The sequence below is a fragment of the Polypterus senegalus genome, chromosome 6 (assembly GCF_016835505.1).
Source record: "Polypterus senegalus isolate Bchr_013 chromosome 6, ASM1683550v1, whole genome shotgun sequence".
NCBI classification, from domain to species: domain Eukaryota; kingdom Metazoa; phylum Chordata; class Cladistia; order Polypteriformes; family Polypteridae; genus Polypterus; species Polypterus senegalus.
This window is the reverse complement of record NC_053159.1, coordinates 148,371,454-148,396,923: the sequence shown is the minus strand read 5'-3', so window position 1 is coordinate 148,396,923 and position 25,470 is coordinate 148,371,454. Positions and strand designations below refer to the sequence as shown.

The 25,470-nt window shown below is 36.0% G+C and overlaps 1 protein-coding gene across 1 annotated transcript in view; it reads right to left on the bottom strand.

The window, feature by feature from the left end:
• Nucleotides 1-25,470, bottom strand: part of LOC120530667 (low-density lipoprotein receptor-related protein 1B-like) — a 1,848,048-nt gene that overhangs the window by 5,599 nt on the left and 1,816,979 nt on the right. The window contains exons 86-91 of the mRNA XM_039755091.1: nt 22,306-22,477; nt 19,599-19,703; nt 11,931-12,007; nt 10,116-10,206; nt 9,870-10,020; nt 7,978-8,052 (exon numbers count right to left, since the gene is read on the bottom strand). Of these exons, the coding sequence (XP_039611025.1) occupies nt 7,978-8,052; nt 9,870-10,020; nt 10,116-10,206; nt 11,931-12,007; nt 19,599-19,703; nt 22,306-22,477 (671 nt within the window). The remainder of the gene's footprint in view (nt 1-7,977; nt 8,053-9,869; nt 10,021-10,115; nt 10,207-11,930; nt 12,008-19,598; nt 19,704-22,305; nt 22,478-25,470) is intronic.

Here is a 25,470-nt window from a genome sequence, read left to right as displayed (position 1 = left end):
ACTTGAATAATTTATAGAACCTTGGTTAGGCGTTTTTAGAACGGTTTTAAAATTGCTGGTTTGGCACCTGCAATAGAACTTACTTTAAAAATATCCTGGGGACTTGATGTGTGGAGAATATTCCATTCCATTTTTTATATTAGCAAGAATCTTTTTCATCTTTTAGTCAATATTGTGAAACTAGTAAATCACCTGAACTATTGTACTGGATTGTCTTATAGACAACATGTCTGGATGTCTCAATTTTGAGTTAGATGTCGATAAAAATAATGTTTGATTGTGTGCTTCAAGCTTACTTCTCAGCAAATGAAGGTTAACTCAAGTCCACATATATGTTATGATGTGAAATAAGTCACTAGAAATGAGGAACTTTGACTCCAGTGTCAATTTTGAAGTGTTTTCAGAAAGTGTTCAGATTTGTGCTATTTCTAATTTAAACTACATTTTATTATGAAATATTTTTGCGTTTCTGTGATACCAACAAGGCCTACTTTTACTTGTTTTGAGTTTCAGCTAATGCAATTCACTTTATACTTTTACAGTATAAGCCATTAATAATGTTTCTGCTCTTAACAGGTATAACATTCAGCAGTTCTTCAATTGACAGTACGCATACAGTACGCAACTATTTGATTTATTCCATTCTGACTCCTACTAAAGTTTAATCTGCAACCTACTTAAATCAAGGATGTTTTAACCTGTTATTAAATGGACCTCTCACTCAAAGCCACAAATCAATTGTTTCAAACTATTCCACCACCTAGGTTTGAATGTCATATTCATTCACATAATTGTACTTAATGCACTTTCTTAAATCATAGAGAATTTGTTTGCAGCAGGAAAGTAAGAAAATAAGACATTTTTAAATAGATACAAAAAAAAAAAAAACACCACAGCTGACAACTATTGTTACCATAAGCACACATACTAAAAATTAGTACAAAGATGAATAATTAATTATCTTTAGCAGTACACAAAATAATAATTCAGAATTTAGCATAATTCCTACAAGTAAGTGAAGTCAAGTAAAGTTGGGGAGCATGCACTGGTACAGTGCATTGCCACACCCACTACAAGACGAAACAACACGGGATACCGGTTGGCAACCCCCCAGTCAGACACGCGGTCCAGTCCCACCTGGAAATGACCCTCTATCTGTTGGTGCCAGGTGTTACATGGGTGACCCCTTGGCCAGGTCCAGCCACTTGGGTCCCCAACAATGAGGACCTTACGAGCTGGATCACCCTCGGGGAAAAACACCCCATATGGCCGTAGTGCCGAAACTGATGCTTCCACACAATGCAGGGACTCCATGAGCAACTGCTCATTCGACACAAAGTCAAACCAACGGTACCCAAGGATTTTCCGGAGAGACACAGTACCAAAGGAGTCCAGTCTTTGTCTCAGGTCACTGGATAGCGTCCATGTCTCACAACCATATAGCAAAACAGGAAGCACCAGGAATCTAAAGACTTGGACCTTCGTTCTTTTGCATAGATATCAGGAGCACTACACACTTCTTTTCCAGCGACCTCATGACCCCCCATGCTCTCCCAATCCGTCTACTGACTGCACAGGAAGAGTCACCAGAAACATGAATGTCATTGCCAAGGTAAGTAAACCTCTCAACAAGGTCGACACTCATAACGCAAACAGACACATTGCTGATGGCTGTGCCCAAGAGGTCATTAAAGGCCTGTATCTTGTTTTTTATCCCAGACATCCTCACTCAGTGTCTCGAGTGCTCCGATAAGAGCCTCCATCCTACAAGTAACAGAAATCAAAATGTCTATAGCTCTAGAAAAAAAAAAGTTCTTGAAACTGTTGCTTAAATCTACTGTGAATGAGTCACGAGTGGTCTGGCTGCACTGAAAACATCTTGTGGTGGTCTGGTATATTTTGACAGGTGCCACTTAAATAAAGATTTATACAGAACATGTAACATTTATGTGCCTTTAAGTTCAAGTTCCAAGTCTGTGTATTTAAAAACTTTAAATGAGCTGAATGTATTATGCGTTTTCACAGTTTACTCATTGGGTGAAATGTGCTGGGAGCTTGTGGAAGATTCTAAGAAAAAAAAAGGGAAATGAAAAATCCTGATGCTTCAGATCAGATCACACAGAACACACTTCTGAACATCAGTAGGAATGCAAGGAGTCAGCTCAGCCCAGAATGATCATAATTAAAATGAGAGGTCATCGTCACACAGCCATATTATCCCAGGCATGTATAAAAGGGTTGGAGGAGCCTTTGTGCATCAAGAGAATTGACATCCCACACAGAAAATATTACCATGTCAGCTTCTGGAACCAGCACAGGCTGCTCGGTTAAACAGAAGTCGCTCACTTGCATGAAGAGAGTTTTGTATGCTGCATTGTATACTGACTTGATATCGCCCATTTTCTAAAAGTAGATCTGTCCCTACAAACAGGGATAAAGGTATCCTCCATGAAGGTATGTGATCTGTATTAGTTGCATACTCCCTGGTCTTCATGATATGCTTTTATTTCCGCAATGTGTTTAACTGACTATTGTGGCTACTTAAATGGCTGACAGTACCAGAGAATGCCAGATCATATCACTAAGGAGATGAGAGGAGTTTTCTCACAAAACCACCCAGAAGGAGAGAATTAATTGGAATCATCAATCCATCATTTTCTACCCTATTTATCTAGTCCATGTCCTTGATGAGACAGTACTCGACCCAGGACTACAAATCATAATGCAAGAATCTAATCGTGGATGAGCCTCCAGACAATTACAGACCATTTCCAAAAACCCAACACACACACTGGCTCACTCACAGTGGGCCACACAACATGTCGGAGGAAAACTGACCTACTGGGAGGAAAACAACTCACCAGTTGAATTCTGATGTTTACTTGTTATTTAATCTGCAGCTACGTGATTTCAAACAAGATTTAATGCAAATCAAGGGCGGAAAAACATAAATGTTTACTAGAGGCAGTCGATTTTATTTTTGAGGAAATGAATATGCTCACAATCCTCCTTAAGTACTAAGAAGTAGTTGTTTTATTATTATATATGATACATTTGTAGTATTTAAAATGTGTTCAGTTGACAATAATAATTCACTAGTAAAGTGGAATGGTACTGTTAGAATTGCCAAAATTCCCAAAAGAAGTAGCCCTGAATAATGCACATTGTCCTCATGTTTGGCTGATTTTTTGCTTTTACCTTCTAAATACTGTCATTTCTAAGTTGGTATGATACAAGACATTATTTAGAACATTTCTGTGTTCTTTGTGATATATTGATATCTTACTCATAAAAAAGTTAGTTCCTTGCCTACTTTGCTGCCTGGAATGACTTTGGCTTCCTTCCTCACAATGTGAATTGACATAGTGTCACTCGAGCAAGTGTATCATCTACTGGTTGTATAGAATATCCATCCATCCATCCATCCATTTTATAAACCCGCTGAATCTGAACACAGGGTCACGGGGGTCTGCTGGAGCCAATCCCAGCTAACACAGGGCACAAGGCAGGAACCAACCCACCGCAGTGTATAGAATATTTACTTAAATATTTACTTGTAACAGACAGTTTAACATGATGTTTGGCTCTCTGTTTTTTTCCCCCCACTAAATAATGGAAATGACAAAAAAAAAAAAATCTAATCAAATTAGCAGAATAATGAGAGAGCAATTTCAAGATACTTTCCTTTCAGAATTGAGAGTAGGCAATAAGCTTGCATTATACCTACAGTGTAATTCAATCATTATCCCAATACTTCTTTGTGAAATACAATTTGTCAAAAAATACTTTTTGTTGTTGGTTAAGAGCTATTGCTCAACTTAATACAATTCAGGTATTTAATAATTAAAAGAATGCTAGTTGGCTTTACATAACAGTCAGTTCATCTTTTCAATGTGTAATGGGGATGTTCTAGTAATTTAAACATCATAGTTCTTACTGGCTGACAGTAATGACCTTCATTAATAATTAAATCTATTTGAATGTTAGGCATTAAATAATTACAATGGAGGTTATAAACAATGTAAATTAATACTTACAATACTGTTGTAAATTAGTATTTTAGAAAAGCTCACACAATCATTTTAGATTTAATCACTAAAGTGAAGGTGTACTTAATATCATAGATGTATCTAAGAAGTATCAATCAATTACATCATAAGAGGAACTAAGATATCAAGATACTCATTTTTGCATTGCTTTGAATATGACTTTTGCACAGTGTACAATTTAATTATATTTTTGGCAATTTTATGTAGGTAAATAAACATTTAGTGTAATACAGCTTTGTCAATTACAGTAAATCAGAAAAGCATTCACTTATATTTTTCCTTTTACTGCCAATTCAAGGAACACCATTCTGCTGTCTTATCACCGCTTTGTGCATCAAATAACTTCCTTTTGTTTAGTAAAACATCAAATACAACTCCAAACTCACCTATACACACATGAAAAGATCTTCAGAGGATGCAGAGATTGCCTTAATCTCTCATTGGCAAGCTGGACATACTTATACTTACAGTGGTGTGAAAAACTATTTGCCCCCTTCCTGATTTCTTATTCTTTTGCATGTTTGTCACACAAAATGTTTCTGATCATCAAACACATTTAACCATTAGTCAGATATAACACAAGTAAACACAAAATGCAGTTTTTAAATGATGGTTTTTATTATTTAGGGAGAAAAAGAATCCAAACCTACATGGCCCTGTGTGAAAAAGTAATTGCCCCCTGAACCTAATAACTGGTTGGGCCACCCTTAGCAGCAATAACTGCAATCAAGCATTTGTGATAACTTGCAATGAGTCTTTTACAGCGCTCTGGAGGAATTTTGGCCCACTCATCTTTGCAGAATTGTTGTAATTCAGCTTTATTTGAGGGTTTTCTAGCATGAATCGCCTTTTTAAGGTCATGCCATAGCATCTCAATTGGATTCAGGTCAGGACTTTGACTAGGCCACTCCAAAGTCTTCATTTTGTTTTACTTCAGCCATTCAGAGGTGGATTTGCTGGTGTGTTTTGGGTCATTGTCCTGTTGCAGCACCCAAGATCGCTTCAGCTGGAGTTGACGAACAGATGGCCGGACATTCTCCTTCAGGATTTTTTGGTAGACAGTAGAATTCATGGTTCCATCTATCACAGCAAGCCTTCCAGGCCCTGAAGCAGCAAAACAAGCCCAGACTATCACACTACCACCACCATATTTTACTGTTGGTATGATGTTCTTTTTCTGAAATGCTGTGTTCCTTTTACGCCAGATGTAACGGGACATTTGCCTTCCAAAAAATACAACCTTTGTTTCATCAGTCCACAAGGTATTTTCCCAAAAGTCTTGGCAATCATTGAGATGTTTCTTAGCAAAATTGAGACGAGCCCTGATGTTCTTTTGCTTAACAGTGGTTTGCGTCTTGGAAATCTGCCATGCAGGCCGTTTTGCCCAGTCTCTTTCTTATGGTGGAGTCGTGAACACTGACCTTAATTGAGGCAAGTGAGGCCTGCAGTTCTTTAGACGTTGTCCTGGGGTCTTTTGTGACCTCTTGGATGAGTCGTCTCTGCGCTCTTGGGGTAATTTTGGTCGGCCGGCCACTCCTGGGAAGGTTCACCACTGTTCCATGTTTTTGCCATTTGTGGATAATGGCTCTCACTGTGGTTTGCTGGAGTCCCAAAACTTTAGAAATGGCTTTATAACCTTTACCAGACTGATAGATCTCATTGACTTCTGTTCTCATTTGTTCCTGAATTTCTTTGGATCTTGGCATGATGTCTAGCTTTTGAGGTGCTTTTGGTCTACTTCTCTGTGTCAGGCAGCTCCTATTGAAGTGATTTCTTGATTGAAACAGGTGTGGCAGTAATCAGGCCTGGGGGTGGCTGGAAATTGAACTCAGGTGTGATACACCACAGTTAGGTTATTTTTTAACAAGGGGCAATTACTTTTCACACAGGGCCATGTAGGTTTGGATTTTTTCTCCCTAAATAATAAAACCATCATTTAAAACTGCATTTTGTGTTTACTTGTGTTATATTTGACTAATGGTTAAATGTGTTTAATGATCAGAAACATTTTGTGTGACAAACATGCAAAAGAATAAGAAATCAGGAAGGGGGCAAATAGTTTTTCACACCACTGTATAGTGAGAGTAATTACTATAATATGTTCTTTATCATTTTATATTGAAAGGAAATATTACAGTATACTAAAATAATTCAGTGAATTTGACCCTAAGATGCATCCAGTCTAGTTTAATTAACATAGTATATTGTAGTTTCCTGTGTTTCTTTTAAACGATGGCATTAGAGATATTACTGCAGTGACTAAAAGTGTGCTCTTTCCAGTGAATTCTCAAGCGCACAATATTAGATTGGACACCTTCCCTTTTATCATTGCAGATCAGTTTAAATATCTAGGGGTAAACATCACAAGTAAATATAACGTTCTTTATCAAGAAAATTTCGCTGTCTGTGTAGAAAACATCAAGCAAGGACAAAACATGTAAGGAATGGTGGGATCCATGTGTATAACTACACCTAATATTCTCTGTTCCAGGAGAGTATGGCATGTGCCCTAAAATGCTGAAGAACAATTGACACCGTGCATTGTACAGCAAATCCTGCAAGGCATCTGGGAAAAAGAGATGGTTCTGGACAACTGGAGAACCAGTATTATCACAAAGCTAACACAGAAGGGTGAAATAGGGGTTTGTTGATTATGGTCCAGACATTGACCTGATCAATCACAGAAACTGGCCTTATTTTAAAAACACTATATCATGGCCCTTTTGATTCTCTATCCTGCACTAAATTGTCACTTCATTTAGATTGCAACAGGTTTTCTGCATCTCTACACCTTTCTGTATCCACTTTAGGTAGTACTTTATTATACTTATGCAGAGAACTATTACCGTAACACAAAGATGTAGCATCATGCTTTAACGATAGAGATGGTAATCTCAGAATGATGTGCAACAATATAGTTTTCTTCAAGCCATGGTATCTTGTTCAGTATCATCTCAAAGTCTCCTTACATGTTTTTTGTCAAGATGTGGTCAAGATATGTTGCTCCTTTTCCCTAATTTCTTTTGCTTTGCTACTCTCAAATAAAGCAATTGCCATATGCAAACAATTCCCAATGGTGAAAGATTACTATAAAGTTTCCATAGGCTTCTTAGTGCCTACTAGTACGTGTCCTACTTACTACTACTACTACTACTACTACTTACTAACAAATGTAGTTTACTTTAACTCATTTAAAATATTCTAGTTACACATAGCTGGACTCTAGTCAACTAATGGTGTCCTGTGATAAAATCTGATTACACAATAGCCTATTTGGGATTATCATCTCAAAGATGATATACTGTATACACTTTTTGTTTTATAAAAGCCACTCTTGTTATTTATTTAAAAGTTTTTTAGTTGCTTTGATAATATATTTTTAATGCTAATCAGTGTCAACATTAAACAAACAAAGATTTCATGATAACTATTAAAAATATTAAAAATGAAGCATTCATTACTGTCATTTACAAAACAACATACATTAACTGGGTAGGTGGACACTGTGGTTTTGATTGCACACAAGCATTTTTCTAAACATAAAACCTCTTCAACCTCCTAGACGTTGTGTACCTAACCATTTATATCAGTCTTATAAACACTGCTTAATATAGGCCGATTATTTGTGTGAATGTTAACAGAAGTAGTGGAATGACTGGCTTCATCTTCCTAAATGTATTGTTTTGTTACCCTAAAACTGGAAACCCTTGTAAAATGACAGCAGAACTGCCTACTGCTCTACTTCATTGCAGGTGGCAAGTGGAATGTCCACATTTGCGGCCATTGGTAGTAATTAGTATGTAAAAAGACATCTTCTGTGTTTATAGTTTACATGAATGTAAAATAAATGTTTTTTTTGACTTATTCTTCTGTGGACACATCAATAAATAATGTAAATAAACACAAAAAAGAAAACAAAATGAATCACCTGTCCAGAGATTATCTCCTTTGGGATTGCATGAATTGGCAAGCCGCGAGAGTTACTGGACTTCACACACCAGCCCTAAAACAAACAGATGTACAGACTTTTAATAACTCAAAAAAAAAAAATCAAACACAGTTAAAAAAAAGAAACATGCATCTTTATTTAGCCATTTATTTAACTTGTTTGTGCCGCATTGAGGCATGTATAGCTTTAAACACTTACAGTGGTGTGACAAACTATTTGCCCCCTTCCTGATTTCTTATTCTTTTGCATGTTTGTCACACAAAATGTTTCTGATCATCAAATCAAATAGTCAAATATAACACAAGTAAACACAAAATGCAGTTTTTAAATGATGTTTTTTATTATTTAGGGAGAAAAAAAAAATTCAAACCTACATGGCCCTGTGTGAAAAAGTAATTGCCCCCTGAACCTAATAACTGGTTGGGCCACCCTTAGCAGCAATAACTGCAATCAAGCGTTTGCGATAACTTGCAATGAGTCTTTTACAGCGCTCTGGAGGAATTTTGGCCCACTCATCTTTGCAGAATTGTTGTAATTCAGCTTTATTTGAGGGTTTTCTAGCATGAACCGCCTTTTTAAGGTCATGCCATAGCATCTCAATTGGATTCAGGTCAGGACTTTGACTAGGCCACTCCAAAGTCTTCATTTTGTTTTTCTTCAGCCATTCAGAGGTGGATTTGCTGGTGTGTTTTGGGTCATTGTCCTGTTGCAGCACCCAAAATCGCTTCAGCTTGAGTTGACGAACAGATGGCGGACATTCTCCTTCAAGATTTTTGGTAGACAGTAGAATTCATGGTTCCATCTATCACAGCAAGCCTTCCAGGTCCTGAAGCAGCAAAACAACCCCAGACCATCACACTACCACCACCATATTTTACTGTTGGTATGATGTTCTTTTCTGAAATGCTGTGTTCCTTTTACGCCAGATGTAACGGGACATTTGCCTTCCAAAAAGCTCAACTTTTGTCTCATCATTCCACAAGGTATTTTCCCAAAAGTCTTGGCAATCATTGAGATGTTTCTTAGCAAAACTGAGACGAGCCCTAATGTTCTTTTTGCTTAACAGTGGTTTGCGTCTTGGAAATCTGCCATGCAGGCCGTTTTGCCCAGTCTCTTTCTTATGATGGAGTCGTGAACACTGACCTTAATTGAGGCAAGTGAGGCCTGCAGTTCTTTAGACGTTGTCCTGGGGTCTTTTGTGACCTCTCGGATGAGTCGTCTCTGTGCTCTTGGGATAATTTTGGTCGGCCGGCCACTCCTGGGAAGGTTCACCACTGTTCCATGTTTTTGCCATTTGTGGATAATGGCTCTCACTGTGGTTCGCTGGAGTCCCAAAGCTTTAGAAATGGCTTTATAACCTTTACCAGACTGATAGATCTCAATTACTTCTGTTCTCATTTGTTCCTGAATTTCTTTGGATCTTGGCATGATGTCTAGCTTTTGAGGTGCTTTTGGTCTACTTCTCTGTGTCAGGCAGCTTCTATTTAAGTGGTTTCTTGATTGAAACAGGTGTGGCAGTAATCAGGCCTGGGGGTGGCTACAGAAATTGAACTCAGGTGTGATACACCATAGTTAGGTTATTTTTGAACAAGGGGGCAATTACTTTTTCACACAGGGCCATGTAGGTTTGAATTTTTTTTCTCCCTAAATAATAAAAACCATCCTTTAAAAACTGCATTTTATGTTTACTTGTGTTATATTTGGCTAATGGTTAAATGTGTTTGATGATCAGAAACATTTTGTGTGACAAACATGCAAAAGAATAAGAAATCAGGAAGGGGGCAAATAGTTTTTCACACCACTGTACGTTATCATTTTAAATGCTTCATTCCAGTAAGAATGACAGGGAGAAAATATGATTAATTTCTAACCTTATGTGGATCCAAAGTGAAGTTTGGATGGAGAAGGTTTCCTGCATCTTCAAGACTGTCATGATCTACTTCATACATATTGTAAGAGGGATTTCCAATTTCAACATTTATGCCACCATTTGTCATTGGTTGCCGTTGAGTCCTCTTCCCCCTTAAGTGCATTATTTTATAAAACTAAGTTTGAGTAAAAATAGAATATGGTATGCATTTATATATATTCTCTGAGTATCAATCTATCAATCTTACCAATGTCGTCTTTTGCAAATGAGGACACCCACCACAACGGTAGTTATTAGTATAACAAGCAGAACAAGTGGCACAATGATAGCTATGTTTCCTGTGGGAAAAAACGTACAGATAATTAGGAAAACGTGGTAGTCATGCATATTTAATTTCTGTCAGTATAATAAAACAATCTCATATTTATAGAATGCTTGTGAATTCGATAGCATTATGAATTAGCCTTGCAGCATATATTTCATCTTTTTTAAACTGAAGTAAAATTTTGCAATCTTTGTGTATATTTCTAAAGAAAAAAAAATTAACATAGTTAAACATGTATTTGAACTTTGCCAGGACAAATGCATGTCTTTATAGTTTAATGACACAGATTATGGTAGTAATATTTCACTTTGTCAAGTTCTTTTCTATTAAATAAAATAACACTTGCATAATCCAGTTCAAGGCTGCTGGGGACCAGAGACTGGTATGACAAGAGTGGGTGCAAGGCAGGAAATAGCCCTGGACTGGGCACCAGCCTAATGCATAGTTAAAAATAACAGTGAGGCAATGTGACTTTTTGGCAAAATCAAAGGTGTAAGAACTATTATACAAGTCTAGGTGATAAATCATTATCGGAAAATATTCAAACTGTATGCCTTCCAGAGGCTCAAAACAAAAATGCTGCATAATATAAGGATTAACTGATGATGATGTTCTTTATACAGTAGTTATGATATAGTCACACACATACCCACACAGGGTCATGTTTTGATTTAGGCCGACCTAGTTGAGGCCATTCGTACTTATGGCCAAGGGCTATAAGAAAACAATAGGGCAATGATGTTCTAGAAATTGCCAAAACCAGCACTGTAGGCTGAAAAAGCTGTACGCCTTTTTTTTATCTTGTACTTGCAGCAGCGCTGCCTGGAATGTTCTCTCTGAATTTTCCACTGATGAGTGAGTGTGAATAACAGATGAATTGGTACTTTCTATTTACAAACAATTTAGTCTTCAGTCCCTTATAGAATTATAAGTGGAGCTACACAACAGTAAATTACCAGGGGTAGAGGGTGCCAAAAAGCATGAACAAATAAATGACAATTTGGGTTGTGGGAGGGCTATCTGACTCCAATAATGCAAAGTACTGTTAAGTAAATTACCTCCACCTATTTGGAAATCCAGGTTGGAGGCTCTAGCCTACACAGATACCAGACTCAGTCCCACAACCCTAATCTTACCTACAGTGTTAAAGGGCAAAACTATGGAGGTCTGCAGCTAGACTCTACTGATACCCATCAGTGTAATTTCCAATTACTTGGTGTTCCAGGGTGAAGCCTCCAGTATGCAGAGATATATACTTGCAGCTGGAGGCACTTCCAAACTGCAGTGCTGGAGAGGCAGTAAGTGGCATGACAACAGGCTGCATGGCACTGACCCACAACAGACCTAGAGATTCTCAATGACCTATGCACTTTGTGACTGACAATGGCCAATCTGACATACAGCCAAATGGCCGGTCCCAAATGGAACTGTAAGTAGCCACATGACTATGCATATGTTTGTGTATTTTTATATATACTGTATATATATATACACACATATATATAGATATATATATATATAGAGAGAGAGAGAGAGACAGTACATATATACATACAGTACATATACAGTATATACATGTATACACAGACACATCTTTTCTTTATATATATTATACTGAACATAAGATTCTGCTCTGTAACAAGTAGTAATACATGCACAAACTTTTCTATCAACTGTAACTATCAAGGAAAATTTTGATGAAACAGATTTTTTCATACATTCAACTGAAATACTTACTCCCACTAGTATTGTCAGATCTGCTGCTCTTGGGAGCTGGTCTCTCACATTGTGTACCTGACCAGTTGGCTGAACACCTAAAATAAGCCAATTAAGAAGTTAAAATTAATTGGTGACAGCTGTTTTACAGCCTAAAACACTAGAAAGAGAAATGACATTCTGTTGAATTTTGAAGCATGCATTAATAGTTAGATAACCAACCTGCTTAAAGTACAAGGAAAAAATAGTGGGATCATAGCAAGCCATGCGGAAAGAACACTCTGACAACACAGATATGGAGATAATGATTTTGTATGGGTTTGAAAAAGTTTGAAGGTAGTGCATTTAAATTTATTTGAAAAAAAAAAATCTAATTTGCTGATTTTGAATCCCTACAGATGTAAATAAAATTCAGTTTACAGCCTTTGCAGATTAGGACATTGGCATTCTGTACACTATATAAACTTAATCAATATTTGAGGTCTCCAGGTTTACTCATTTCACCCCTAGAACTATGACCTTGGCCTGGTGGAGAGTAACTTATTTCCCTTAAGAAATCCTACAGCCATGTTGACTGGAGATAAGGGTTCTAGACATGGTTGTCTTTTGTTTATGGGGAAGGACTAGTTAAAAGAACAATCCATAATTTGACCCAACAAATGTTTTCATAATTTTAACAGAATCTTGCGTAACAGGGATATCAGGACCCATCTCTTGGCCAGGCCAGACAGTGGTGTTCTCCAGCTAGTGTCTGCTGCCTGCGTGATAACTGAACAATAATTAGGTTTGGTCCTCTCTTGAAAAACAGTGGCATGTTTCCTGTAGGGTAAGGCATCAACAGCTTCTCCAGATGGAGGAGTTCAGCTATTACAGGGTCTTTATCACAATTTGGGATAGAGAGGATGGTGAACATATTCATATAGTAGAAGTGGCTTCATGGCTACTGAACCACATCATGGTAGAGCTAATTCTATGAACAAACCTATGATTTACTGATCGCTCTACATCTCCTATGCTTGCCTGTGGTCATGAGCTCTAAGTAAAACTAATTAAAAGTCACTAAAAGCTACCAAAATGAGGTCCCTGAATAGTATTTTTGGGCACAATATCAATGATATGTTACAGTAACTCTGCAATACAGAAGGACTTTGGTGGACCTTTTATGCACAATGTAAATATTAAATGAGGTGACCTGTTTTGTGCCCCAACATTTCCTCTCCAACCAGTGTGTTATCTAGGTTGACAATATATATTTATATATACAGTAATCCCTCCTCGATCGTGGGGGTTGCGTTCCAGAACCCCCCGCGATAGATGAAAATCTGCAAAGTAGAAACCATATGTTTGTATGGTTATTTTTATATATTTTAAGCCCTTATAAACTCTCCCATACTGTTAACATTATTAGAGCCCTCTAGACATGAATTAACACCCTTTAGTCAAAAGTTTAAACTGTGCTCCATGACAAGACAAAGATGACAGTTCTTTCTCACAATTAAAAGAATGCAAACATATCTTCTCTTCAAAGGAGCGCCGTCAGGAGCAGAGAATGTCAGAGAGAGAGCGAGATAAAAGCAAACAATCAAAAAATTAATACATGCTTTTAAGTAGGCCGAAGCACCGCGATAAAGCGGCATTTTGTAGAGGAGTGTCCGTATCCTCTAGGAAAACAGGGTCTGTGCAAACAGCCCCTCTGCTCACACCCCCTCTGTCAGGCGCAGAGAATGTCAGAGAGGGTGAGAGAGAATGAGAAAAGCAAACAATCAAGCACCGCGGGGGAAGCAAACAAACTGAGGAAGCATGTACCATAAATTAAAAGACCCATTGTCCGCAGAAATCCGCGAACCAGCGAAACATCTGTGATATATATTTAGATATGCTTAAATTTAAAATCTGCGATAGAGTGAAGCCGCGAAAGTCGAAGCGCGATATAGCGAGGGATTACTGTACATACACAGTTGTGCTAAGTTTATATACTCTGGCAGAATTTGTAAGATGTGTACCATACTTTAAAAAAAGAAGACTGATCAGGCAAAAGACATTTAATTTACTTTTAATGTAATCCAAGTTAAACTATACGGCATCACAGAAGAGCACAACCTTTAAACAAAACACAGTAATAAGGAAAATAATGAGATGGTCCTTGTTTAAATGTTTGCCTACGCTTAGTTCTTACTACTGTTTATTGCCCCCTTTAGCATCAATGATTGCATGCAGTCTTTTGTGATAGTTGTGGATAAGGCCCTTGACTTTCTCAGGTGGTAGAACTGCCCATTCTTCTTGGTGAAATGCCTCCAGGTCCTGTGAATTCTTGAGTTGCCCTTCATGAACTGCATATTTGTGGCTCAATGAAACTGTGGTCAAGAGACTGTGATGGCCACTCCAGTACCTTCACTTTTTTCTGCTGTAACCACTGAATGGTCAACTCGGCCTCTTGTTTTGGATCACTGTCATGTTGGAAGATCCAAGTGTGTCCCATGCTCATATTAGAGACTGATGAATGGAAGTTGTCCTTCAATATTTTATGGTAACATGCTGCATTCATGTTGCTATCAATTTTCACTATGTTACCTGTGCCACTGTAGCTCACACACGCCAAAAACATCAGAGATCCAACTTTTGGCTTAAAAAGGGCTCCACACACTTATGTGATAATAAATTGCTTCACCTGAGCAATCTCCCTAATTAAAAGGAAAGCTTTATGCATGATTACTTATATTTTCCAAACAATGATCAACATTTCACATATTCTGCCAGGGTATTTAAACTTACGAGCATGACTGAGAAAGGTACCCTGGAGATTTTGGCATTCTTTAGTTAATTGCAGAATCCGGGACACCAGGGGCACTGGGTAGGACCTCTAGCGTAGTGCCCCTTTGGCACAAGTAAGTTTTCATTGCCTAGTGTTCCTTTTGTAAAACTAAGGTCGTCCTCCATCCTCAAAGTGGTTGCGGAGCATTGTTAAATGTGAAACAATAAGAGAGCTTAAAACCAAATGACTCAATTAGTGTATTGTCAGAAGGTGAATTGGGGGCAAGGGCACAGGATGTAGAGAATCAGGATTAAACAGTGAAACAGTCTGAGTTAAACTTGCAAGTGTTTTAATGTAAGCAAAAGACCTCCATCCCCGGCAGACAGCCCAAAAAAAGCTACAGGCTCTCGTTATGTATCCTTTACTTGCTTATTTTTGTCATTCTGGAAAGGAAGCAAGTTTGCATACAGCAAATGGAATTTTATAAAAGAAACAAGAACTTGGTTTCTAAATGTATCATTTTTCCACAGATGATATGATGCATGCAACGAAAATGAACTTCAAGCTCAAGTAAGCAAAGGTACAAAAAAGTCTCATTTTAAACAACTATGTGTCAATAGTTTTACAATATGTATTTGTACAATACTGTGATAAGTGTGAAAAAAATCCTCTTTAGCATATAGTATTAGCCAGTCCTTAAATCTGCAGCTTCCCTGACTCCCAGTCCAACACAAAAATGAGATGTGAATGCATTTGCTTTATAACTATGTGCAGCAAATGAGACAGCAAGTGCATTGCAGTTAAATTGAAATCATGCTGACAATGTTTTGATGAAGTGGTGAACTGTGTTTAGCTTAAGTGTGAAACCTACTTGCATCTGGGCTCGTTAAAGGCAGTTAATGAGCAAATCCCCTCATTCTGACAGTAGTAATCACAAGGATTCACTTTCTCATCACAGCGTTGATTTTTGAACCCTGCTGTGCAGCTGTAGAATTGTAGTAAAATGTAACTAAAGTCAGAATAAATAGTTTTTTCAAACACAATTTTAAAATTCTATTGGATGCACAATTGGTGACCATACAGTATGTCAAAGCATGAATTGTTCCATCATTGCATTATCATAATTATAAATGAGTAGCCCACCATATCCATAAGAAACATAAAAACATAAAAGACTAAAGTAAAAAAAAAAGTCAAAGCAAGAAAAAATATTGCATTGTTAATGTTACCCTTCAGAAAGTATTCAGGCCCCTTAACTTTTTCACATTTTGCAATATTGCAGCAAACTTAACACTCCAGAATAACAAAGCGAAAACATGATTTCAGGAATTTTTACAAATTTCTTAAAGATAAACAAAATGAACTATCACACTGGTACAAGTGTTCATACCCTTTGCTATGAAACTTGAAATTTGGCTGAGACATATCCCGTTCTATTGGTCACCACTGTATATGCCTCGTTTAGAGTCCACTTGTGGTAACTTCATTTGATTGCACATGATTAGTACTACAATCCCTGTAGCCTACAAAAAAAGTTCTAATGCTGGGCCACCTTAAATTCCTCTCCATCTACATCTTTTGTTTTGCAAATGTGTCGATCTGCACAAGCAGCAAGCAGACTGCTATTCCATCCCCCACTGACTCAGCTGTATGTCAATATATGTCAATATTCTCAGGGCTTAACTCTGTTTATCTGGGTGTGAGGTCCCTGGAATTGTATAGGATAAATAATAAATCGTTATTTGGAATACATGCAGTTCATATGTGTTCCGTGTCTACAACAATCTGGGTAAAGTTCGCTGTACTACGTGAACCTGACTTAAAGAATAAAACTGAATACATAAAAAAAAACTAACTTTTACAGATAGCAAAAAAATACACCAATTGTTACAGACTTGAATCAAGTGTATGTTTTTATTATATAATAGTAATAATAATACGGGGAGAACCCGCAACTTCTTGATTATGAGGTAGCACTTCTTACTTCTGTATTAGTCAAGCAGACGTGTCAGCTTTCTGTTGATTGATAGTTGGGCTTGGATGTTTACTCATTGACAGCAATATTTAAACTTAATGATTTCCTTTTCTATGGTTGAATAAAGGCACACTTTTTTGTTATACCTCTTGTGAAAGTGATTACTTGATATTTGGACTTCAGTCTTCACACATTACACACTACATGTCAGCATTTTGTTATTATTACTATTACATGAAAAAAGTTTCTTTTTAGTTATGTGTTCAATATTTCTTGCCTTGCATTTCCTGTCATCCTACATTTATCCAGGTCATTGTAGACACGGAACATACATGAAATGTATGTATTCCAAATAATGATATATTATTTACCCTGTACAATTCCAGGCACGTCACACACAGATAAAGAGACTTCAGTGTCTGAGTTGACTTCAGCTGCCTTGATGGGGGATGAATGAGCAGGCTGCCTGCTGCTAGTGCTGACTGACACATTTGCAAAACAAAGACGCTGATGAAGAAGTGCGGAGGAATTTAAGGTTGCCTGGCATTACGACTTTTTTCGTAATGCTCATTTCTGTTGTAGAACCATCTTAGCATTGTTTAAAAAGTCTGCTTATCAAAAGTCATAGGCATAAAAGCTGATTTATACTTTATTGTCAAGCTTATGCTATAGCTATGCGCAATATGCCATTGAAAGAGTTTATATTTCTACATCACACCATGCTACAGGCACATGCCAGAACTCTAGTTGGTCGTGTTTGTAACACACAAACAAAGTGAATAATACATTGAAATGTAGGCGGGAATGTTTAATTCAGAATAGCAGAAGACGAATTGAAGCATGGCTCAGGAAATACATACTGTAGTTACCAATCTGGCCAATCTGAATTATAGGGGTCTGCATAGGGTTTGTGTTTACACAACATGTAGTCACATTTTTGAGGATGTGCACTTCAGGCTATGCTGTTACTAGGCAATAGGCTTGATGCAGAAATACAAATCAGCTTTAATAAATTAACCTGTCTTGTTGTTCATAAAACCAACATTACATTTAACAACACCATAGATATAATACAGAGTTAAATACAAAAGCAAGACAACTCCAGATAATGCATACAATGTTTAATATATTTTACAGGAAAACTGAAATGCTAGTTTGAGAGAATGGTGATTTAAAGTCAAATGTCACAAAAAAACTGGCAATTACGCAATGACATTTGTCAAATGCAAATGACATAAAATGCTATCAGACATAAATATTAAGGCTGACTTAACTTTGCACCTACACTTAAGTTATAAATGATACTGTTAGTAAAGATGAATTTATTATTTATAAGAGATCCAAATGATAATACATTTAAAATTTTTTGCTTTCTACCATTGCATTTTCATCTTTTTTAAAGTAAATTCCTTCTATTTCTATATATTTGTGTTTGAGATAAAAATATGGAGATGCTACATTTAATTTTAAAAACTGACTTTTATAAATGTGAAATAATACATAATTTCACACCTTCAGTATCAAGTAGTAGTAGTATTTTTTATTTTTAATTAGAAAATTTTTGCACATCTGAAGTCAGGCAACAACTGTTGCATTATAAATTTAACAAATTTTGGTTTGCATATTTTGCCTTTTAGAGGTCTGTCTGCTGGCTGAGTATTATTTCAGAATTATGCTTGTGAGAAGTCAAGCAAAATTACACCTTTTATTACTTAACTAAAAAGATTACAATATGTAAGCTTTCGAAGCAACTCAGGCCTCTTCTTCAGGCAATCGAAGAAGGGGCCTGAGTTGCCTTGAAAGCTTGCATATTATAATCTTTTTAGTTAGCCTATAAAAGGTGTCATTCTGCTTGACATCTCACTACATTCATAATGGCTAGCATGGTACAACACCCTAGTAATACAGAATTATTCTTCAAAAAAAAGAAAATATATAGATTAATTTTGTTAACAACAGACATATGTTATGATTGCCTTTCTTTGAATTTACTGTAGTACTAGGGTGTTGTGCCGTGTTAGCCATTATGAATGTAGAGAAAAGTCAAGCAAAATGACACCTTTTATTGGCTAAAAAGAGTACAATTTGCAAGCTTTTGGGGCAACTCAGGCCTCTTCTTCAGGCAAGATGTAATACAGAAACTGGAGTTCCCTGTGTTTATATACACGCTACGACAAGAAACAACATTGGTAAATCTTTAAGTGAGAAATCTTAAATGTAAAAAATTAATGTATTCCTTCAGGCTAGGGTTCATTTAACAAGAGAGAAGAACCATGTATGGTCAAGATCTTTGGATAAGATAACTGTCCAACAAAATCTTTTGAAGTTTCTGGTGAGTTTTTCAAAACAATGTGGATCTGTAGGCAGGTTGTCTGTGCTCATATCTGGCCATAAAACTCTTGGCTCTATTCAAACCATGTTGTAATGTATTAAATGTTAGCATGAGTTTGATTTCCCATTCTTTTCTCTCTTGCTGTGTTTTGTAGTTGCCCATAAGCACTGTGACTTTAAAGTCCCTCTCACAGTGTCCATGGCTGTTGAAGTGGGCCTCTGAACATCTCTGAACATCTGTTTTGCCACGTTTAATGTGGAATCTGTGTAAATTCATTCTCTGGCGGAGTGTTTGTCCAGTTTCTCCCACATAGAGTCCAGTGTCAGGACATTTCATGCAGAGAATTAGGCAAACCGCATTAGATGATGTGCAGGAAAATGACACCTTTATGTCATGTTCTAGTCGGCAGTGTGGTGTAACTGTATGGTCTGTATTATAAATGAGGGCACACATTTTACATCTTTTCTGTAGGTAGGGAGATTTGCCGACAGAAAATGGCAATAAAAGGTGTCATTTTGTTTGCAGTTACTGTAAATTCAAATTATATTAAATTACCATAAGACAAGTAAAATCTAATTAACCAGTTAAAATATTAAGTAGATACCACTAACTTATTTCGCTGTTACTTACCGGCAAAAGGGCATGTTTGTCTCTGAGTCGAGCTGACAAGTTCCACCATTATAACAGTAACCATCACATAACTGGCAGCTGGATGCTATTTTTCCATTTGTACAACTGTAAATTAAAAAAATAATATGTATACAATTGTATTTTTACCTAAGATAACTCTGGTGTTCCATTTAATGTATATCTGAGCTTAATCAGTCAAGTTAGACTTTCTTGTCTGTTCTTAAATAAATTTCAGTGAAGTCAAAGCTCAGTGTTCAAAAACTTTCATGCATTGATGCTGCCTGTGCTGTACTAAGGCTCGCAATTTTTAACTGAATATATAAGTAACTCATAACACGTCAGCTAAAAAATCTATTGAAAAGAAAAGTGCTATATTAATGTAAAGAATTATTATTATTATTATTATTATTATGTATTACAAGAAATTTCAGGAATGAAACAACAAGCAACAAAAAAGTAACAAATTGCATCTTATTCCATCCATTTAGGGTCAGTGAGATGCACATCCCATCTTATCATATGACAAACAAAACACAAGGCAACCCACCACAATTTACAGTCACAGACAGAACCATTCTTATTTAGGGAAACTCAATTTAGACTCATTAAATAACCCGATAAAGACGTTATTGGAGAAGGAGAGAAAAACCCATATTGACAGAGGTAAAAGCAATATACATTACACAAACAATGACATACCGCTGCATCATTGTACCAAACATAATTTAAATATTAGCTTTTTTAGAATTAGTGTTTCTGTTTTGCTTGTACACAAATATATCAACACAGAATGTAGACTTTTTTGCTTTCAAATAAATTATTTTTTGGTATTTCATTTGTTAGCATAGGTTAATATTTCCTGTGATCTTATAAGAGGAGGAACCCAAAAATTCCAGGAGCAGAGTGTAGTTATCAACAGTAACTAAGTACTGTAATCAGTCAACCATGGTATCATGTTTGATCAAAGGCATATCTCTGGAGTTTATTTTATAATCATGCGTGGGACTTGGGTGGTTTTTCTTTTCTTCGAGTCATCATGACCGATCAAGAGACATTGTTCAGCATTGACAAACATAGATAGACTGTTATTTAGTTCATTTTAGTTAATTTAGGCATCTATGGGGACACGTCAAGAAAAATCGTCATGAGAAGAGACACACCCAAAATAATGTTTTACACCTGTCAAAGAGTTTTTGACCAAAAGCGATGCGATTGTTGCTTCTATACCCTTGTGTTCACTATAGCTCATTCCCTGTGACATTTTTTTGATTTGAAAATTAAAATTGAGACTAAAAAGGTTTGCTACCATGGAAGAAATCCAATAAAAAAATGCAGGAGCCTCTAGACATGGTGACAAAAGACGAACAAAGGAAATATTTCTAGGAATGGGAGAAGTGGGATAGGTTTATTGCATCTCAAGGATATTATTGTGAACTGTGGAAGAATATTTTTTGGGTAACATAGCTTTCATATGAAAGAAATAGCATAAAGTGTTAATAAATGTCAGAAACCTTTTCTGGCATATCTGGAAACCAGATAAAGGTGAAGTCAACAATAAAATGTCCTGTAAAGAACCAGAATGGACGGTTGTTATATGCACAGAGATTTCAAGGATGGTGGTTCAACTCAAAGGTAAATGAAGAACCAGAATATAAAATAATAGACTTTTATTTTATATAAGTCATTTGGGTGTTAACTAACAAACCAACCAGAGTAAATGTTTGCATTGATTGAAACAGTATGTAAATTCAATAGTTTATAAAATGAACCTCTGTTTTTTTTTTCTCTGATCATTCCGACCATACTGTAACTGACTGCTTTTGAAGAATGCTCCCTCCAAGGCATTTTGCCAAAGAGTACTTGAAAGATACAATGAAGAGCTTTTCTCCTGCTTGATAACTGATATCTACTGTTAGAGGGTGTTTCTGTCTTAATAAGAGGTTACATTTCTACCACAGAAGGTGTTTATTTTTTCCAGGAATCTGAATGATTCTAAAAAACGTGACAAGAACTGTGACTAGAATGAAATTCCTGTCATTTGCAAGGTACATGCACACAGTACATACATGTGTCATAAGGCCAAGGCTATATAGAATTTACAGTCAATTTACTATAACACTGAATTGCAAAAAATAAATCTCATGAACCATGAATATACACACATGAAGAATTTAGGAACTCCAGGGGTAGCAGAGCCTATGTCTAAATTTTGAAGGCTAACAGCCCATTTACAATTTATTGAATAACGTTTAAGTGACATATTCAAATTAAAATAAATACTATATGTATAGCCAACACTTCATCAATAGCAGAATCACACTTTGAAGTGTTATGCAATCACTTGTTTTTATTTTAAACTTTGTAATTAATTAAGCAGTCATTTTATCATTTTACACACTTGGTCAGGTTAATCGTACATTATAAGAAAAGGCACTTTTCCTTCGTAAGCCTGAAGTCTTTATTCAATAATGTATTCCCAAGATCTATCAGTCTGGTGGGCTTGAATGAAAATGTTCTAAATACAAATAGGCCATTTCTGGAATTTATTACCTTTCGCTTCTACAATATGTACAACAGATTTGTTATTTCAGTTATCTATTGATTTTCATACAATGTCCTGCACAGTAATTTACTGTTACGTTCTCCCTGGCTGATGCAAACCACTCAGGATTAAGAAATCATAAAATCTTTAAGTTTGTTAACTTACTTGCAATGAACATCTCTAGTCTCATTATCAATAATGCATTGTCCCCCGTGACATCTTAAACATTTATCCAGCTCACATTTTAATCCTTCATAGCGAGGAGGACAAACACAATCAACAGCCTGATTGGAAATGGAACATGTTTCTGAATTAATGCAATAATGATGACAGATATCTGTAAAAAAAAAGACAAAACACGTTTCATTATGTTTTGAGAAGCCTACTTTCTATGTTTCATTGTTAAATTAAAATATGATACCATGAGGCTATCGGAGAAAAGGTTAGAAATTAGTATCTCTAGTAAGACAGTATATATTTCTAGTTATCTATTCAGATGTGCCCCTCCCAATCTTTGCAATAAAATGAACAAAATTAATTTTAAAAAGCACCAGATCCCATTACAGAACTGCATTCCTGTTATATTAGTAGATATATATTTTTTTATTCAATAAAGTGTTTATGTATAATGGACTGACATCCTGTTATACTTAGAGTTGTGTGATAAGTCCATTACTGCTATGTGGATGACAACAAGATAACAACCAGGACAGCACTTTTTTTTTAAGGGCTCAGAGCAGAAATTGGGCCACCAGGAATCCTAATGTCCCGCACCAACAGGCGGTGTTATGTCATTTGGCTATTAAATGTGTTCTAGAAACACTAATATGTCTCAGGTCAAAAGGTGTCAGAAGGAAGCTCATTAAGTTTAACATAGCTCGCTGCTCTTCATTATAATTGAGAGGTAACCTGGAGGTTGCCTGACCTTTTAGTTTGGAATGGAACTCAGGGCAGCAAAAACATCTGGGACTGCCAGAGGAAGCTCTAGATGGCCAACCACAAGAGTTGTGAAAGCTTGTTCTTACTCTGGAAATTATCTCCAGGTCATACCCAGAAGTTGTATAAACATGATTTCACATAAATTATGTATATTTTACATGAGTATATATGACCTGTATTGTGTTACCTTATGTAGTTATTGAAGTAGTTTTCATTTAACATTGCCTAAATAAATGCTTTAGATTTACTTTTTGAAGAATGTAGAATGTTTTTTTTAACTGTATGTACTGTAATCTATTTAAGAAAAGTGTTTGACTGCAACTTATGTTAAAAATGCATTATGACAGAAAATAAGAATCAGTATAACAGCAGTTTTTCTTTATACAGCTTATAGCTTTTGTGCTATTTTGGGAAAAGGGGATTTCAAAACTTGCTTTTTTTTCAAAATAAATACCATCGATGGATAAATAATTTTGTTATCCTGCTTCATTGTCAACTGGAACTAGAAGATGGTCCAGGTATTCTGTTTTGACTGACAGGCATTTGCTATGAAAGGGCTGGAGCTTAGGCTACACAATTGACAAAGAAAAGAAATGTTTTTGCTTCAGCTTTTAGGATTTTTTTTAATTCAACTTGCTCAGATATGACGTATTTATAGATTATGTAACTTTAGTTCTATTGTCAGTATACCCAGCCTATAGTATAAGGTATCAGTTATGTGCTTCTCCAGAACTTAGTTTTTTTTTTTTTCTGTGCACCTTTTACCAACTAAATATTGTTTAAATACAGTTTAATGTTATGCTAGATGATATTATAACAAAAATAAAAATTCTGAGACTCAAGCAGTCGAAGACGGATTACTGCTATGCTTCTAAAACTGTCAGGGTATACTATAGTTTAGTGTGATCGTGTATTGTAATATGCAGGTTTGGGAAATGAATTACAGAATGAATACGTGATTTTATGAGCCCGTTTACCTGTTCAAGATTAACATGTTACAACTCATGCTGCTGGGGTAAAATGAAATGGATTGATATTTTGAGAGTAGCTTGTGTAAATGTTAATTTGGCATGATACACATTACCAATACTATTGCTAGTGTAGAAAGAAAAACTAAAATTTATTTGCAACAGGATACATCTATTAAATGTTCCTAGTTGTAGAAAATTGCTTGTTAGTTGTGGCGATTGTTCTGTGAGATCCATGATAATGTATATGGTGTACCACAAGGATCTATTCTGGCCCCAGTGCTTTTTTCAATGTACATGCTTCCATTAGGCCAGATTATGCCACAGCATTGCAGATGACACACAGCTTCATTTATTGATAGCACCTGATGACCCTGATGCTCTTGGCACTTTGATCCAGTATTACAAGTATTTCCAAATGGATGAGCAGTAAATTTCACAAAATAAATAAGGAAAAAACAGAAATTCTAGTGATTGGGAAAAATGGAAATAGACAGGATATTCGAAATAACATTTATTCCTTAGCATTAAAAGTCAAGGCAGAGGTAAAGTATTTAAATGTAATTATTGACTCTGATCTAAACCAGCATTTCTCAACCATTAAGTATTTGAGACCCGGATTTTCATAACAGTTTTAATTGTGCCCCCTACTATTTTTTTGAAATGTAGATGCATATTTTATTATACATACTTAACTTTTATCGACATTTATCTAACTCTATATTTATTGTTCTTGTATCAGAATGTAGTTTAAGTTCATTTGTTTTGGTTTCAACAGATGGTTTTTTTCATATTTTTGATTCTTTTTTTCTTTTTTCACATCTTCGCGCCCCCCCTAGGCCCACCCCACAGGTTGAGAACCACTGATCAAAACTTTAAATCACATATTAACCACATTACTATGACTGTGATTTGTCACTTAAGGAATATTGCAAAAGTTATACCTCTTATAACAATCACAAGATGCTGAAAAATTATTTCACGCTTTTATTTTCAGTGGACTAGATTACTAAGAGAGACATCGATCAGTTTCAATTACAGTATTGCAAAATGCAGCAGCAAGAATCTTAAATAGAAAGAAAAAAACTACCAACAGTTTTAGTTACATTGGTTACCTATGTCATTTTAAATTGCCTTTAAATTATTCCTAATGGTGTATAAAGCTTTACATAATCTTGCCCTTTCCTATATTTTGGAATGCCTGTTTCCCTACACTCCAAATTATAACTTTAGACCTTGTAATGGTAGTCTGTGTGTAACTCCAATAGCCAAGCTTAAAGAAAGTGGTGAGGGAGCCTTTTGCTGTTGTACACAACAAAATCAGGAATACTTTACCAATAAAGGTATGCCAATCTAATACTGTGAAATAATTAAAAAAACTAAAAATCCATTTTTTTTTTTACTTTAGTTTTTTCGTAGCTAC